This window comes from Nerophis lumbriciformis, linkage group LG26 (genome assembly GCF_033978685.3).
Source record: "Nerophis lumbriciformis linkage group LG26, RoL_Nlum_v2.1, whole genome shotgun sequence".
In the NCBI taxonomy this organism is placed as follows: Eukaryota; Metazoa; Chordata; class Actinopteri; order Syngnathiformes; family Syngnathidae; genus Nerophis; species Nerophis lumbriciformis.
In genome coordinates, this window is record NC_084573.2 from 5,624,847 (window position 1) to 5,644,356 (window position 19,510).

Below are 19,510 nucleotides of genomic sequence, written 5' to 3' on the forward strand. Positions count from 1 at the left end.
CACTCAGATGAAAGAGCGGAAGCGGTGCTTTTCAAAGGTGGTGTCGTACCGATTTCAATTGATTGTAATGTATATAATGTAATGTATTGTGGCTAAACAGCTCAATTTTTGTTTCATCTGACATCACATGGACAAAGATAAGACCTTCTGGAGGAAAGTTCTGTGGTCAGATAAAATAAAAATGTAGCTGTTTGGCCACAATACCCAGCAATATGTTTGGAGGAGAAAAGGTAAGACTTTTAATCGCAGGAACACAATTCCTACCGTCAAGCATGGTGGTGGTCGTATTATGCTTTGGGCCTGTTTTGCTGCCAATGGAACTGGTGCTTTAAATGGGACAATGAAAAAGGAGGATTGCCTCCAAATTCTTCAGGACAACCTAAAATCATCAGCCCGGAGGTTGGGTCTTAGGCGCAGTTGGGTGTTCCAACAGGACAATGACCCCAAACACACGTCAAAAGTGGTCAAGGAATGTCTAAATCAGGCTAGAATTAAGGTTTTAGAATGGCTTTCCCAAAGTCGTGTGGACAATGCTGAAGAAACAAGTCTATGTCAGAAAACCAACACATTTAGCTGAACAGCACCAATTTTGTCAAGAGGAGTGGTCAAAAATTCAAGCAGAAGCTTGTGGATGGCTACCAAAAGTGCCTTATTGCAGGTAAACTTGCCAAGGGACATGTAAGCAAATATTAACATTGCTGTATGTATACTTTTGACCCAGCACATTTTCAGTAGACCCATAATAAATTCATAAAAGAAGCAAACTTCATGAATGTTTTTAGTGACCAACAAGTATGTGCTCCAATCACTACATCACAAAAAAACAAGAGTTGTAGAAATGATTGTAAACTCAAGACAGCCATGACATGATGTTCTTTACAAGTGTATGTAAACTTTTGATCGTGACTGTATATATGCATGTGTATATGTATATATATCCATCCATCCATTTTCTACCGCTTATCCCTTTCGGAGTCGCGGGGGGTGCGGGAGTTATCCCAGCTACAATCGGGTGGAAGACGGGGTGTGTATATATATATATATATATATTTATATACTGTATATTTATGTATATATGTTCAGTTTAACAGTCCAGTTGTGATTGATTGAATGCCCTGAGAATTATACTGGACATTCTTTTGTAATTGCCACAAAATAACGTGTAGTATTTTGTTAATTTCTTGCCAAAAATATTTTCATTTGAAAGATATTTTCAAAGCAGAATATTGTCCTTAGGGCATACTTGCCAACCTTGAGACCTCCGATTTCGGGAGGTGGAGGGGTGGAGGGGTGGGGGGCGTGGTCGGGGTCGGGGGCGTGATTAAGAGGGGAGGAGTATATTTACAACTAGAATATATATATATATATATATATAAATATATAAGAAATACTTGACTTTTAGTGAATTCTAGCTATATATATATATATATATATATATATTTATTTATTTTATTATATATCTATATATAAATAAAATAAATACTTGATTTTCAGTGTTCATTTATTTACACATATACACACACACATAACACTCATCTACTCATTGTTGTACTTGAAAGTGCAATGCTTTGCAGCCAGAAGCACAGCCTTATATACTACATACATACTAAATACACAGTCATGAAAACACAATTGTTCTACTAACTGTACTGTGCTTACTGCTTACTAAAAAAAAAACACTTACCTTTCACTATTTGAGTAGCCTTTGTTCTGCCATTTGTGTACTGGCGAGCGATCTCTGAATCCGGGAACGTATCCTTCACGGATTTGTTGAAGACATCCGCAAATGAGAACGGGATGTTGCTTCTAGCTATCAGCATAGCCATCTTTGTCTCGGCATATGTTACACCATCGGGTCTCCATTTAGCGAGGTGGCCCAAAATACTGGGCTGGGACCGGTGCTGCATTGCCGCCGCTTTGAGTATATCCGTTCAGCCATCGTGTTCAATGGAGAAGTATGTTCTACAAAATTTAACAGGCAGCATACCCCTTCCCCTTTGAACTGTCCTGGATAAACTGAAATTCTTGTTTCCATTTGTTTTGGAACTTACAAGCGTATTTCTTCATCTTACTCGTCGTCGGCGTCGCCATGGCTGTATCTTCCTTGTTCTTCTGCTTCGTCTCCTTGTTGTGTGCGCAGTTGTGCACTGCACTCTCTAAAAGCCCTAGATGTTGTAGCGTGATTGGGCAGGCACGCTGTTTATATCGTGGGAAAGCGGACGTGAAAACAGGCTGTCCTCACTCAGGTCCGCATGGAGCTGGAGGGGGCGTGGCCTCCAGCTCTGGCTGAAAATTGGGAGATTGCCGTGAGAATATTTGTCCCGGGAGGTTTTCGGGAGAGGCGCTGAATTTCGGGAGCCTCCCGGAAAATTCGGGAGGGTTGACAAGTATGCCTTAGGGCCTTTTGGCACCTCATGGGGGACCCGTAAAATCTGTGCCTCTTAAGACCTCACTGTTGGCTTTGTACGCTCATGTTACTTCTCAACTAGTCAAAGTTGACGCTAATCGACCTGTTTCTTCTCCTTTTTACTGAATGTGAAAGCAAAAGTGAGTCCACAAATAACCAAATCGTAAAAGCAGAATCGAAAATGAAATCTGAATTGGTAAAATCTTATGTATGTCGATCCCTTCTTGTGTCCTGCAGACGTCTGTGAAAAATATCGTCCACCTGAGCAGCAGGAGGGGTCCTCCAGTGTGGAGCAGAAGAGGTCACAGCACCTCCACGTGAAAGAAGAGGAGCCACAGCCCCCTTACTTTAAAGATGAAGAAGAACAGCGGCTGTCCCCCCACTTCATAGAGGAAGACAAGAGACACCTCATCAGTGTGAAGAGTGAAGATGATGAGGTCAAAATTGAAAGTGAGGAGCCTCCAAGCAGCAGCTCAACTCAACACATGACAACAGAAGCTGATGGAGACCACTGTGGAGGATCACAAGCAGACAAGCTCTTAGCTCCACTATCAGATAGTGAGGACACAACGTCACACTCTCCTGACACTGATGATGAAGACTCTAAAGATGATAAGACATGTCACACTGACAACACACACTTCACATGTTCTCTCTGTGACAAAACTTTTAATGTTCGTCGCAATATGAAAAGACACATGAGAACACACACTGGAGAAAAACCTTTTTCCTGCTCAGAATGTGGTAAAAGTTTTGCAGTAAATCAAAGTTTAAAAGAACACATGAGAACACACACTGGAGAAAAACCCTTTTCGTGTTCAATCTGCGGTAAAGATTTTACTCAAAGGCCCAATTTCAAAGCACACATGAGAATACACTCTGGAGAAAAACCTTTTTCCTGCTCAGAGTGTGGTAAAAGTTTTGTAGAAAATCGAAGTTTAAAAGAACACATGGGAATACACACTGGAGAAACCCCTTTTTCCTGCTCAGAATGTGGTAAAAGTTTTGTAAAAAAGCAAAATTTAAAAGTACACATGAGACTACACACGGGAGAAAAACCTTTTTCCTGCTCAGAATGTGATCAAAGTTTTCTAGTAAATCAAAGTTTAAAAGCACACATGAGAATACACACTGGAGAAAACCCTTTTTCTTGCTCAGAATGTGGTAAAAGTTTTGTAAAAAATCAAAATTTACAAGTACACATGAGAATACACACTGGCGAAAACCCCTTTTCCTGCTCAGAATGTGGTAAAAGTTTTCTACTAAATCAAAGTTTAAAAGTACACATGAGAACACACACTGGAGAAAAACCTTTTTCATGTGTAATCTGCGGTAAAGATTTTACTCGAAGGGACAATTTCAAAGCACACATGAGAACGCACTCTGGTGAAAAACCATACTCCTGTTCGAGCTGCAACAAAAGCTTCCGTTGCCTATACACTCTTAGAGTACACATGAGAACACACACAGGAGAGAAAGCGTTGAGTTGCAGTGTGTGTGGTGAAAGATTCTCTTATAAGAACCAGTGTGAGAAACACAAGTGTGCTGGTGAGAACAGCAGCAGCACATGAAGATGCAGGATTTGAAAAAAACTGTCAAAACTTTCACTTTTGACTTTCTAACATCAGCACATATAACATGTGTGACATCATTGTTGTGTGTGTAACACAATCTTGTTAATAACATTTATAGATTAGACACTTCAGATTAGTGCTTTTATTTCAGTCAAGTACATGAGTTAATATACACATTTGTGTACTTTAAAATGAACAGAACAATTTGACTGAAAAGGGTGAGAATAAACAGTACATAAATATGTTACATACATTAATAATTTTATGTGTAGATATTCATAATTAACTTTTATACTTATTCATATTAGTGTTTTTGTATAAGTTTTTCGAAATAATGAAGTGTTACATATTTTATTTTCTATTTGTGGATAATTCCATAGATGAACTCCTTTTATATGATATACATATTTCACCATCTCCACCTCTCCAATGTCCTTCTTTAACCCCTTAACCAGTGTCATCAAACTATTATCATTCATGTCTTGATCTGATTTAAATTTATATATGATCTTGCAATTATCTACCATAACCTTTTCCCTCTTTTCTATTCCTTCATCATCTTCATGTACTCTTTTAGCACTCCACTTTCCTTCATGGCCTCCTCTCCCCTTTTTTCCTCTCTCCCCTCTAGTCCTATCCATGTCCATACCTTCCTCATACATCATACTTGCCAACTCTCCCGGATTTTCTGGGAGACTCCCGAAATTCAGCGCCTCTCCCGAAAACCTCCCGGGACACATTTTCTCCCGAAAATCTCCCGAAATTCAGGCGGAGCTGGAGGCCACGCCCCCTCCAGCTCCATGCGGACCTGAGTGACGCGTTGACAGCCTGTTCACACGTCCGCTTTCCCACAATATACACAGCTAATGATGGAGGGCGAGTTCTTGGTTTCTTATGTGGGTTTATTGTTAGGCAGTTTCATTAACGTCCTCCCAGCGCGGTAACAACACACAACAACAGCAGTCACGTTTTGGTCTACAGTAAAGCAGTTGGTCTGCCGTAAACAGCAATGTTGTGACACTCTTAAACAGGACAATACTGCCATCTACTGTACATGCATATGTGACCCACCCATAATGTGTCACATTTTTGTGTTGATTTATTTATTTTATTTTGTGGTTTGAACTCGTTTTTGGAGCTGTCATTACACATTTATCAGTATTCACATTGGTCTGTAGGGGGCAGTAGGGCGTTTCTTCCTAATTGAATGCTATCACCTGCAGACCGGAAGTGTCTTGTCATTCTGATGAGCGCGACCAGTCTGTGAACAATTGAAACGTCCTGTGTGCTTTTTCCTCCTGTATAACAGGTTAGTTTTGGTGAATCAACTCACAGAATAATATCCATGTGATCTTTATAAGTTTAAGTACACATTCTGATGGTGGAGCCTAACTCTAAAGTGTTTGTGAGTTGTAGTTTGTATTTGTGAATGAATCCAGTGCACAGCTGCAGTAATCAATACATAAAGGCGACGTGAGTGCGAAATGTTTATATAGGAACTTCTGATCCTAATTCAGACTCCCAAATTAGAGCTCCCGTTTTCTTATTGATTTTATAATGTATATTTGTATAATGTGTGTGTTCTGTAATAGTGACAGAGAATGGAACAAGGATGGACAATTCAACCCTTAACTCAACAATGAGTAGATGAGTGTTATGTGTGTGTATATGTGTAAATAAATGAACACTGAAATTCAAGTATTTCTTTTATTTATTTATTTATATATATATATATATATATATATATATATATGTAATAAAAAATAAATATATATATATATATATATATATATATATATATATATAGCTAGTATTAACTGAAAGTCAAGTATTTCTTATATATATATATATATATATATATATATATATATATATATATATATATCTTAACCACGCCCCACACCCCCCCCCCCCACCCCCACCTCCCGAAATCGGAGGTCTCAAGGTTGGCAAGTATGCCTTATGTCCCTGCAAGATGATGTTACAAACCCCGTTTCCACATGAGTTGGGAAATTGTGTTAGATGTAAATATAAACGGAATACAATGATTTGCAAATCATTTTCAACCCATATTCAGTTGAATATGCTACAAAGACAACATATTTGATGTTCAAACTGATAAACATTTTTTTTTTGTGCAAATAATCATTAACTTTAAAATTTGATGCCAGCAACACGTGACAAAGAAGTTGGGAAAGGTGGCAATAAATACTGATAAAGTTGAGGAATGCTCATCAAACACTTATTTGGAACATCCCACAGGTGTGCAGGCTAATTGGGAACAGGTGGGTGCCATGATTGGGTATAAAAACAGCTTCCCAAAAAATGCTCTGACTTTCACAAGAAAGGGGTCTCCGTTGTGGTATTGTAGGCTTCATAATGCGCCACACATTTTCAATGGGAGACAGGTCTGGACTCCAGGCAGGCCAGTCTAGTACCCGCACTCTTTTACTATGAAGCCACGCTGTTGTAACACGTGGCTTGGCATTGTCTTGCTGAAATAAGCAGGGGCGTCCATGGTAACGTTGCTTGGATGGCAACATATGTTGCTCCAAAACCTGTATGTACCTTTCAGCGTTAATGGTGCCTTCACAGATGTGTAAGTTACCCATGTCTTGGGCACTAATACACCCCCATACCATCACACATGCTGCCTTTTACACTTTGCGCCTAGAACAATCCGGATGGTTCTTTTCCTCTTTGTTCAGGAGGACACAGTTTTCAAAAACGATTTTGAAATGTGGACTCGTCAGACCACAGAACACTTTTCCACTTTGCATGAGTCCATCTTAGATGATCTCAGGCCCAGAGAAGCCGGCTGCGTTTCTGGGTGTTGTTGATAAATGGCTTTCGCTTTGCATAATAGAGTTTTAACTTGCACTTACAGATGTAGCGACCAACTGTATTTAGTGACAGTGGTTTTCTGAAGTGTACCTGAGCCCATGTGGTGATATCCTTTAGAGATTGATGTCGGTTTTTGATACAGTGCCGTCTGAGGGATCGAAGGTCACGGTCATTCAATGTTGGTTTCCGGCCATGCCGCTTACGTGGAGTGATTTCTCCAGATTCTCTGAACCTTTTGATGATATTATGGACCGTAGATGTTGAAATCCCTAAATTTCTTGCAATTGCACTTTGAGAAACGTTGTTCTTAAACTGTTTGACTATTTGCTCACGCAGTTGTGGACAAAGGGGTGTACTTTCTTGTGAAAGACTGAGCATTTTTTGGGAAGCTGTTTTTATACCCAATCATGGCACCCACCTGTTCCCAATTAGCCTGCACACCTGTGGGATGTTCCAAATAAGTGTTTGATGAGCATTCCTCAACTTTATCAGTATTTATTGCCACCTTTCCCAACTTCTTTGTCACGTGTTGCTGGCATCAAATTCTAAAGTTAATGATTATTTGCAAAAAAAAAAAAAATGTTTATCAGTTTGAACATCAAATATGTTGTCTTTGTAGCATATTCAACTGAATATGGGTTGAAAATGATTTGCAAATCATTGTATTCCGTTTATATTTACATCTAACACACTTTCCCAACTCAAATGGAAACGGGGTTAGTACTTTTTGGACGCATGGGAAGTCCTGTGGGGAGTGCTCAGAGAGTATGGGGTATCGGACTGTCTGATTGTGGCGGTCCGCTCCCTGTATGATCAGTGTCAGAGCTTGGTCCGCATTGCCGGCAGTAAGTCGGACTCGTTTCCAGTGAGGGTTGGACTCCGCCAAGGCTGCCCTTTGTCACTACTCTGTTTATAACTTTTATGGACAGAATTTCTAGGCGCAGTCAAGGCGTTGAGAGGATCCGGTTTGGTGGCTGCAGGATTAGGTCTCTGCTTTTTGCAGATGATGTGGTCCTGATGGCTTCATCTGGCCAGGATCTTCAGCTCTCACTGGATCGGTTCGCAGCCGAGTGTGAAGCGACTGGGATGAGAATCAGCACCTCCAAGTCCGAGTCCAAAGTTCTCGCCCGGGAAAGGGTGGGGTGCCATCTCCGGGTTGGGGAGGAGACCCTGCCCCAAGTGGAGGAGTTCAAGTACCTCGGAGTCTTGTTCACGAGTGAGGGAAGAGTGGATCGTGAGATCGACAGGCGGATCGGTGCGGCGTCTTCAGTAATGCGGACGCTGTATCGATCCGTTGTGGTGAAGAAGGAGCTGAGCCGGAAGGCAAAGCTCTCAATTTACCGGTCGATCTACGTTCCCATCCTCACCTATGGTCATGAGCTTTGAGTTATGACCAAAAAGACAAGATCACGGGTACAAGCGGCCGAAATAAGTGGGGCTCTCCTTTAGAGATAGGGTGAGAAGCTCTGTCATCCAGGAGGAGCTCAAAGTAAAGCCGCTGCTCCTCCACATGGAGAGGAGCCAGATGAGGTGGTTTGGGCATCTGGTCTGGATGCCACCTAAACGCCTCCCTACGGAGGTGTTTCGAGCACGTCCGACCGGCAGGAGGCCACGGGTAAGACCCAAGACACGTTGGGAAGACTATGTCTCCTGGCTGGCCTGGGAACGCCTGGGATCCCCCGGGAGGAGCTGGACGAAGTGGCTGGGGAGAGTCCGGGCTTCTCTGCTTAGGCTGCTGCCCCCGCGACCCGACCTCGGATAAGCGGAAGAAAATGGATGGATGGATGGATGGGCTGCAATGGTTGTGTTCTCTTGGATGCAGAATTTTAAACCTTTCCTGATTGTCAGCTCCCAGACAGGGAGACGTTCCCTCCAGGGCCGATGTATTGTCGGGGGTAACACCCTCCACTTTATCCGGCAGTGGGTCCCAACAGTTCCGCTGTTGGGTCGGAATGACGAGGCTGTCAATTCGTTGCAACTCTGTCACTTTATTAATGTTTTCCACAAAGCCAACCGGACATCCACTAAGCTACTAACGCTCCTGCACATTAACTGCTACCACTCCCTCACCTCACTTGCCCACTCACTTACTCAGTCACTCACCTCACGTAATGCCATTCTTAAAGGGAAACATTATCACCAGACCTATGTAAGCGTCAATATATACCTTGATGTTGCAGAAAAAAGACCATTTATTTTTAACCGATTTCCGAACTCTAAATGGGTGAATTTTGGCAAATTAAACGCCTTTCGATTATTCGCTCTCGGAGCGATGACGTCACATCGGGAAGCAATCCGCCATTTTCTCACTTTCGTCGGTGTGTTGTCGGAGGGTGTAACAACACAAACAGGGACAGATTCAAGTTGCACCAGTGGCCCAAAGATGCGAAAGTGGCAAGAAATTGGACGAAATTTGTTCAAAATACGAGGGTGTGGGGAAAGCCGACCAAATGATCAGTCGTTTGTTCCGCACACTTTACCGACGAAAGCTATGCTACGACAGAGATGGCAACCGTCCCTTATGCCACCGAAGATGATCAAGAGAAGAATATCGACCCTAGCTTCCCTGGCTTGCTGACATCAACTCCAAAACTGGACAGATCAGCTTTCAGGAAAAGAGAGCGGATGAGGGTATGTCTACAGAATATATTAATTGACGAAAACTTTAATCATTACTCGCGGTTTTACGTAAATTATTATACATAAGCTGTGTTTACCAATAATTAAGCTTAAAAACTTCGGGAAGCAATCCGCCATTTTCTCAAACAAATCAGCTCTGTTATTTTCCGTTTTTTCGACTGTTTTCCGTACCTTGGAGACATCATGCCTCGTCGGTGTGTTGTCGGAGGGTGTAACAACACCAACAGGGACGGATTCAAGTTGCACCAGTGGCCCAAAGATGCCAAAGTGGCAAGAAATTGGACGTTTGTTCCGCACACTTCACCGACGAAAGCTATGCTACGGCAGAGATGGCAAGAATGTGTGGATATCCTGCGACACTCAAAGCAGATGCATTTCCAACGATAAAGTCAAAGAAATCTGCGAGCGGATGAGGGTATGTCTACAGAATATATTAATTGATGAAAACTGGGCTGTCTGCACTCTCAAAGTGCATGTTGTTGCCAAATGTATTTCATTTGCTGTAAACCTAGTTCATAGTTGTTAGTTTCCTTTAATGCCAAACAAACACATACCAATCGTTGGTTAGAAGGCGATCGCCAAATTCGTCCTGGCTTTCTCCCGTGTCGCTGGCTGTCGTGTCGTTTTCCTCGGTTTCGCTTGCATACGGTTCAAACCGATATGGCTCAATAGCTTCAGTTTCTTCTTCAATTTCGTTTTCGCTACCTGCCTCCACACTACAACCATCCGTTTCAATACATGCGTAATCTGTTGAATCGCTTAAGCCGCTGAAATCCGAGTCTGAATCCGAGCTAATGTCGCTATATCTTGCTGTTCTATCCGCCATGTTTGTTTGTGTTGGCATCACTATGTGACGTCACAGGAAAATGGACGGGTGTATATAACGATGGTTAAAATCAGGCACTTTGAAGCTTTTTTTAGGGATATTGCGTGATGGGTAAAATTTCGAAAAAAACTTTGAAAAATAAAATAAGCCACTGGGAACTGATTTTTAATGGTTTTAACCCTTCTGAAATTGTGATAATGTTCCCCTTTAAAGGAGCACACACACTCTGGATGACAATTAAAACATAATTACACTCCAGCATAGTAATAAACATACAGTTCCATATACATTCAATATAACTGAAAGGATGCAGCATGACTAGTAGGAGTCAATATGAGAGGAATGCAATAATGTAGCTTGTAGTATAAATTGCAAGACTGTATCAGTCCATGTGTTTAGTGCACACATTACAGTCGAGCCAAACAGCCCTGAAAAAATATTAGAATATCCAACACTCAGGCTACAATGTATGAGGAGAAGCAATTAGCATTTTTAAGTATAATGGTAGCTGTAACACTCACAGAAAATACACCAATAGTGCAAACAATAACTATTGTCAAGTTGTTGTTTTTTAAGTAAAGAACAATGCTATTAGCTTGAACAATTTATACAGTAAATTTGGTGAGTGCATTAAAAACAGTACTAGTTAATTATTTTCATATTTATCTGATTTAAAGTCAAATACAGTTTATATACTTGTCTGTCTATCTGTGTTGGCCCTGCGATGAGGTGGCGACTTGTCCAGGGTGTATCCCGCCTTCCGCCAAGATGCAGCTGAGATAGAATCCAGCACCCCCCGCGACCCCGAAAGGGACACGCGGTAGATAAATGGATGGATGGATCATTTGTTGCCGTGTTTTTTTTGTGTAGACACTAGAGATGCGCGGCTAGGCAATTTATTTCATCCGCAACCGCGGCAGAAAGTCGTCAACCATCCGCCATCCACCCGATGTAACGTTTGATCAGAACTGCACCAGCCCGCCATCCGCCCGTTGTTATATATCTAATATTAATAAAAATAAAAAAAAAGGGTGAAAACTACGCGAATTGCACCTTGTGCAGACAAGATTTTTCGATCGGACACAGAGGAATTAGCGATGTAAAAGACCACGTTGGGACAAAAATACACAAGTCTAATGCCGTTGCTAGCGATACAAGTGGAAAACTTTCAACGTTTTTCGTCGCTCAAACAGATTCTTTGGATGTGATAAATGCCGAAGTTTTATTTACGGAGGCAATAATTGAGCATGGACTTCCAATCGCACTGGCTGATCACATGGGACAGTTAATAATGTAATGCAACCTTTAAAAATCATTACGCGGTGATCGCGATCCCAAAAATAAACTTTTCTTGCATGATAATGTCCAGAAAAATTCGCTTTATATTACTATAGAGTCCTTTTAACGAATGAGTTTGATGGTTTATCACAAACCTTAAATGAAAGAAGTCCTTTGTTCTCCTGCACCATGGCCTTGCTTCGTGTTTGGTGCGCCATCCTGTCGGCTGTATTTCACAGCACGACATACTGTTAATTAACAAATTGAAGTCTTGTGAAAGGTTGACAGGATAACTGGCATTAACTGTCAAAATAATTTCAAACTATTGAAGTTAGCTTACAGAATAAACATGTCAATCAACCCATATGATTTTTGCTGTAATATTTTTGTTTTGAAAAGTCACTGTGATTGATAGAAAAGTGATGGTTTTAGCAACATTTTAACCTGTCTGAATGCTAATAATCATTTTGCGTCGGGGGGCGAAGCCCTGAACCCTCCACCAGGACTTTGTCCTGGACCTACCGGGGCCTGCGGCCCTTGGACCCTGGCTACTAGGTTTTTCTGATTTAAAAGTTGGCAGGTATGGGGAGGTTATAAAGCTTTTGCCTGTTAAAGAAAGGAGACTGATCCAACGCAGCACAGACTTGCGCGTGCCACGCTGTCACGACCCAGACGCACACCAGTGCGCAATCATATGGGAGCCGCGCTGAGCGCACCTCCAAGCGCGTCTCGCTGCCGGCGACGGCCAGGTATGGGCCCACGCTCCACCGCCATCCATATTTCAGGGCTAGTTGATTCGGCAGGTGGGTTGTTACACACTCCCTTAGCGGGTTCCGACTTCCATGGCCACCGTCCTGCTCTCTTTCTCAACCAGGGTGAGCCCCACCCCTTTCGTGAGCGCACTGCGCGCGGAGTGACCCCTGTTACGCGCCCCCGGCAACAGGGGTGGCAAGCAGGTAAGCTGCGCGGGCGGAGCGCGCGGAGTGACCCATGTTACGAGCCCCCGGCCACGGGGGTGGCGGGCAGGTAAGCTGCTTACCTGCTGCGCGTGACGCCGGCCGCGGCGAAAGCGGACGAGGCGGGGTGTCGGTGCGGTGGGCGCGGTAGTGACCCTGGACGTGCGTCGGGCCCTTCTCGCGGATCGCCTCAGCTACGGCTCCCGGTGGGGCCCTCTCGGGGGAAGGGGCCTCGGTCCCGGACCCCGGCGAGGCGTCCCTTCTCCGCTCCGTAAAAGTGTCCATCTCTTTTTTTTTTCTTCTTCTGTTGTGGCATATGCTGCAGGTGCCTGCTCGTTTTTCGTATGTGGGTAACAACATTTAACTATGTATATATATTTCCCAATTGGTTTAACTGCCACCCGCAAAAAAAAAAAAAAAAAAAAAAAAAAAAATCTAATTAATCCGCCCGACCCGACCCGCGAGCGGATACAATCTTATTTTTTTAAATTTCATCCGCCCGATCCGTGGATAATCCGCGGACTCCGCGGTTGTGTCCGCAAACCGCGCATCTCTAGTAGACACCATGAAAACATACATTTAGAATGAATCGTTCATGACTTGCCCATCGCTATGAGTCTTTGGCCCCGCCCCTAAGTGACGCATGCGTGGAGGATATGCGCTTTGCAGCAAAGTCCTCCTTCACTCCACACACGCTTCTAAGCCTCGGCACATCTCCTCACATCGCTACTAACTACACTTTATTCATCCTCCGTGTCAGGATAAACTCCACTCGTCTCAGTCAACTTTGGACATTATTAGGCCCGCTTAGCTTGCTAGTTGTTTTAGCGCGCTAGTTAGCTTAGCGTGCTAGTTAGCTTAGCTTGTTAGCTGCTAACCAAGAGACGCGGATTTGATCAACACATCGCTTAGTTAAGATCAAGTGTGAGTGTAAAGTGTTGTGATTGTGTGAAAATGTGCGAAAGAACGATCGCAGAGTACAAAGAGGAACTTTCCAGAACAAAAGAAGAGAACAAAAGACTACATCAACTACTGGAGGCTGTTTACAAGAAACCTCAAGTTGTGTTACACAGAACAGGTTTGTTTACTTCTTACTCTCACATCTTTACTAACTTTATATTCCATCATTAACATGAACATGACGTGTTAGATTAATTTTGATTAATAGGTGTACTCAGACACATGATTGTTATTGTGTTATTAATGTGATTATCAGACAGCAGTCATTTCCATTAGATAATGTTTAAATATAGGTGATTTGGCACACTTATAATTAGAATAACTAAAATAATGTTGTTTTTAATCAGATATGTACCAACCCCGTTTCCATATGAGTTGGGAAATTGTGTTAGATGTAAATATAAACGGAATACAATGATTTGCAAATCATTTTCAACTAAGGCTGCAGCTAACGATTATTTTTCTATCGATTAATCTATAGATTATTTTTTCGATTAATCGGTTAATCTATAGATTATTTTTCCTTTACCGATTATTTTTTTATTCAAAATGAAGATGAAAAAATAAATGTAGGCCAGTTTTTTCAAAAGGCATGGCTTTTATTTACAAAAAAAAAGTATGGCCACTCAGTCAAAATTGACAACAACATGACAAAATATTCTGTAACAATGTAAACATTTAAAACTTTTAACATTTAACAAAATTACAAGTAGCTTATTTGCTTTTTAATGTGCAAATATAAAATAAACATACAGTGCAAATGTTAATATTCTGCAATAGTATAAGCATTTCAAAAGTAAAAGTATTGCTTATTTTGCTTTAAAATGTGCAAAAATAAAGATAAACATCCAATACAAAAAGGTGCGTATTTCCTTGAATATTGTATTCGTATGCCTCGAATTACTGCCGGGTCAAACTCGTTTCGCAAAATAATTAGCGCATGCTTGGCCTTATCGCCGGCTCAAACTCATTTCGCAAAATATTAATTTTATTAGCGCATGTCTGGAATTTTCGCCGGGTCAAACTCGTTTCGCAAAATAATTAGCATATTTCTAGAACTTCCGCAGGGTCAATTTCGTCACGTCATGAGTGACACTTCACCTGTCATCATTTTCAAAATGAAGGAGGCTGATTTCAATAATTTGAAATCGCATAAAGGGAAGAAGATTAAGAGCTATTCAGTAGGATTTAAGGTCCAAGCTATTGAATATGCTAAAAAGAACAGTAAGCAGCTATGTTTTATTAATATACCGTAGCTGCGTGTGTCAAATATGAGTCATTAAATGACTCCCGCCTCCTGCTGGTAGAGGGCGCTAGTGATCCTTCTTGCGACTACCGGTACTGCAGAAGACCGGTGCTGCAGAAGAAGACAACAAGCAACAGGAGTGAGCAGCGATCGTTTGCCTGCACTTTTAACATGGAGGATTACATATCTAAAATAAAACAGTTTTCTAAACTGGACTTTCAATGGAAGCAGGAGGTAATACTTAAAGGAAGATCTCAATCGAGACAGAGAGACTTTTAAAACTGAAGAAAGATAAGGAAGACTTCTATAAACAAGTTATCGATGCTTTTGATCAGAAGCAGCTGCGCATGGACTCATAAGTAAAGGTAAGACCATAATAACGTTTTTTTATTTTTTATTAAATGTGCTTTTCATGATGGTATCCTTACATCACTCAAATTTATAAGCGCAGGCCTAAATTTACCCCACGCCTTTTGGTAAGGGCAGGAGTGAGAAGAGGTTTTAAATTAATTAGCCCCGGCGGCTATTCAAGGAAATACGGTATGCGACGCGTCGACGCACAAAAACAGCGTCGACATATTTATGTAATCGATGACGTCGACGCGTCGTTTCAGCCTTATTTTCAACCCATATTCAGTTGAATATGCTACAAAGACAACATATTTGATGTTCAAACTGATAAACATTTTTTTGTTGTTGCAAATAATCATTAACTTTAGAATTTGATGCCAGCAACACGTGACAAAGAAGTTGGGAAAGGTGGCAATAAATACTGATAAAGTTGAGGAATGCTCATCAAACACTTATTTGGAACATCCCACAGGTGTGCAGGATAATTGGGAACAGGTGGGTGCCATGATTGGGTATAAAAACAGCTTCCCAAATGCTGAAAAACGTCACCAGATACTAAATAATTAGCATGTGTTAAAGGGGAACATTATCACAATTTCAGAAGGGTTAAAACATTAAAAATCAGTTCCCAGTACCGTATTTTCCGCACTATTAGCCGCACCTAAAAACCACAAATTTACTTAAAAGCTGACAGTGCGGCTTATAACCCGGTGCGCTTTATATATGGATTAATATTAAGATTCATTTTCATAAAGTTTCGGTCTCGCAACTACGGTAAACAGCCGCCATCTTTTTTCCCCGTAGAAGAGGAAGTGCTTCTTCTTCTACGCAAGCAACCGCCAAGGTAAGCACCCGCCCCCATAGAACAGGAAGCGCTTCTTCTTCTACTGTAAGCAACCACCCGCCCGCGTAGAAGAAGAAGAAGCGCGCGGATATTACGTTTCATTTCCTTTGTGTGTTTACATCTGTAAAGACCACAAAATGGCTCCTACTAAGCGACAGGTTTCCGGTTCATGAAAAGACGCAATCTCTCCATCCGCACACGGACTACTATTTCACAGCAACTGCCTAAAGACTTTCAAGAAAAGCTGGCTACTTTCCGTGCATATTGTAAAAACAAGATAGCTGAAAAAAAGATCCGGCCAGAGAACATTATCAACATGGACGAGGTTCCACTGACTTTTGATATTCCCGTGAACCGCACTGTGGATACAACGGGAGCACGTACGGTGAATATTCGCACCACAGGGAATGAGAAGTCATCCTTCACTGTGGTTCTAGCTTGCCATGCTAATGGCCAGAAACTTCCACCCATGGTGATATTCAAAAGGAATACCTTGCCAAAAGAGACCTTTCCAGCCGGCGTCATCATAAAAGCTAACTCGAAGGGATGGATGGATGAAGAAAAGATGAGCGAGTGGTTAAGGTAAGTTTACGCGAAGAGGCCGGGTGGCTTTTTTCACGCAGCTCCGTCCATGTTGATATACGACTCCATGCGCGCCCACATCACGCTGGTTTTTAATATATTATTAAAGTTTGACTGACCTATCTGACTGTTTTTTTGACATTCCTTTAGCGCAGTTAGATGCGGCTTACAACACGGGGCGGCTTATAGGTGGACAAAGTTTTGAAATATGCCGTTCATTGAAGGCGCGGCTTATAACCCAGGGCGGCTTATGGTGCGGAAAATACGGTAAATGAAAATGTTAGTGGACCAGCAGCACAAACAATCAAGTGTGCTTCAGGGACTGTGTTGTGTCCCTTGCAAAAGTGTTGTCCATGTTTTGGGAACCAGAATAATGATAGCAGAAATAAACAACCCCTTTTGTGTGAGTGGGTGTGTATGAGTGTGAATGGGGGAGGGAGGGTTTTTTTTTGGGGGGGGGGGGGGGGGGGGGTTGATGCACTAGTTGAAAGTGTATTGTGTGTTCTTTTCTATGTTGATTTAATTAAAAAAAAAAAAAAAAAAAAAAGTGTGCGGAACAAACGACTGACCATTTCGTCGGCTTTCCCCACACCCTCGTATTTTGAACAGATTCCGTCCAATTTCTTGCCACTTTCGCATCTTTGGGCCACTGGTGCAACTTGAATCCGTCCCTGTTGGTGTTGTTACACCCTCCGACAACACACCGACGAGGCATGATGTCTCCAAGGTACGGAAAACAGTCGAAAAAATGGAAAATAACAGAGCTGATTTGACTCGGTGTTTGAGAAAATGGCATATTGCTTCCCGATGTGACGTCATCGCTCTGAGAGCGAATAATAGAAAGGCGTTTAATTCGCCAAAATTCACCCATTTAGAGTTCGGAAATCGGTTAAAAAAATATATGGTCTTTTTTCTGCAACATCAAAGTACAGGTAAAAGCCAGTAAATTAGAATATTTTGAAAAACTTGATTTATTTCAGTAATTGCATTCAAAAGGTGTAACTTGTACATTATATTTATTCATTGCACACAGACTGATGCATTCAAATGTTTATTTCATTTAATTTTGATGATTTGAAGTGGCAACAAATGAAAATCCAAAATTCCGTGTGTCACAAAATTAGAATATTACTTAAGGCTAATACAAAAAAGGGATTTTTAGAAATGTTGGCCAACTGAAAAGTATGAAAATGAAAAATATGAGCATGTACAATACTCAATACTTGGTTGGAGCTCCTTTTGCCTCAATTACTGCGTTAATGCGGCGTGGCATGGAGTCGATGAGTTTCTGGCACTGCTCAGGTGTTATGAGAGCCCAGGTTGCTCTGATAGTGGCCTTCAACTCTTCTGCGTTTTTGGGTCTGGCATTCTGCATCTTCCTTTTCACAATACCCCACAGATTTTCTATGGGGCTAAGGTCAGGGGAGTTGGCGGGCCAATTTAGAACAGAAATACCATGGTCCGTAAACCAGGCACGGGTAGATTTTGCGCTGTGTGCAGGCGCCAAGTCCTGTTGGAACTTGAAATCTCCATCTCCATAGAGCAGGTCAGCAGCAGGAAGCATGAAGTGCTCTAAAACTTGCTGGTAGACGGCTGCGTTGACCCTGGATCTCAGGAAACAGAGTGGACCGACACCAGCAGATGACATGGCACCCCAAACCATCACCCAACCATGCAAATTTTGCATTTCCTTTGGAAATCGAGGTCCCAGAGTCTGGAGGAAGACAGGAGAGGCACAGGATCCACGTTGCCTGAAGTCTAGTGTAAAATTTCCACCATCAGTGATGGTTTGGGGTGCCATGTCATCTGCTGGTGTCGGTCCACTCTGTTTCCTGAGATCCAGGGTCAACGAAGCCGTCTACCAGCAAGTTTTAGAGCACTTCATGCTTCCTGCTGCTGACCTGCTCAAAAGTTACACCTTTTGAATGCAATTACTGAAATAAATCAAGTTTTTCAAAATATTCTAATTTACTGGCTTTTACCTGTATATATTGACGCTTACATAGGTCTGGTGATAATGTTCCCCTTTAACGGTCCAAGTCCCCCCGCCTTACATGTAAAAGTTGAAAAAGACACAGCATCAATCAGTCGGCGGTTAGCAACATCAACAAGCAGTCCATTAGCACACAGAAAATCCGCGCCAATAATGGGGATGGTGATGGCGGCGATGACAAAATCCCACTGGAATTTGCGTCCATGTAAGCACAAAGTCACCAACCTGGAGCCGAAAGTGTCGATTGACGAGCCGTTGGCGGCGTTCAGCAGCGGCCCGCAGCCACCTGTCGCCTTGTCCGCGTCCGTGGCAGGTAACAGGCTGACTTGCGAACCGGAGTCCACCAGGAAACGTCTCCTTGACGACGAGTCAGCGATGAAGAGCAGCTCGCTTGCTTCGCCGGCGCTCACAGCCGCTACTGAACGCCGGCGTTGGAGTTTCCCGGGACCGTGAAGGAGCATGGAGGAACACACCGTCGAGCTTTGCCGGCAAAACGTTGACGGAAGAAGCACTAAAACTGAACAATGAAAATACAATATGCACTTTAATAGTGTGCCCAAGAAGGCATATAAAACCACACCCATTCTGCTGAGTGTGAGCATGGTCCTAGTGCCCGCCACAATATATATATATATATATATATATATATATATATATATATATATATATATATATATATATATATATATATATATATATATATATATACAGTGGGGCAAAAAAGTATTTAGTCAGCCACCAATTGTGCAAGTTCTCCCACTTAAAATGATGACAGAGGTCTGTAATTTTCATCATAGGTACACTTCAACTGTGAGAGATAGAATGTGAAAAAAAATCCAGGAATTCACATTGTAGGATTTTTAAAGAATTTATTTGTAAATTATGGTGGAAAATAAGTATTTGGTCAATAACAAAAATTCAACTCAATACTTTGTAATACAACCTTTGTTGGCAATAACAGAGGTCAAACGATTACTATAGGTCTTTACCAGGTTTGCACACACAGTAG

The 19,510-nt window shown here is 42.1% G+C and overlaps 1 protein-coding gene across 5 annotated transcripts in view; it reads left to right on the plus strand.

The window, feature by feature from the left end:
• Window positions 1–19,510, plus strand: part of LOC133623968 (uncharacterized) — a 289,936-nt gene that overhangs the window by 62,278 nt on the left and 208,148 nt on the right. For 3 of the 5 annotated variants that reach the window (XM_061987518.2, XM_072916169.1, XM_061987519.2), the window contains one exon: window positions 2,645–5,623. The exons of 1 other annotated variant lie outside the window; for it this stretch is intronic. In XM_061987518.2, the coding sequence (XP_061843502.2) occupies window positions 2,645–3,978 (1,334 nt within the window). In that variant the 3' untranslated portion in view covers window positions 3,979–5,623. Of the gene's footprint in view, window positions 1–2,644; window positions 5,624–13,158; window positions 13,604–19,510 lie in introns of those variants that run through there. One more of the 5 variants, XM_072916168.1, reaches the window with a different exon arrangement.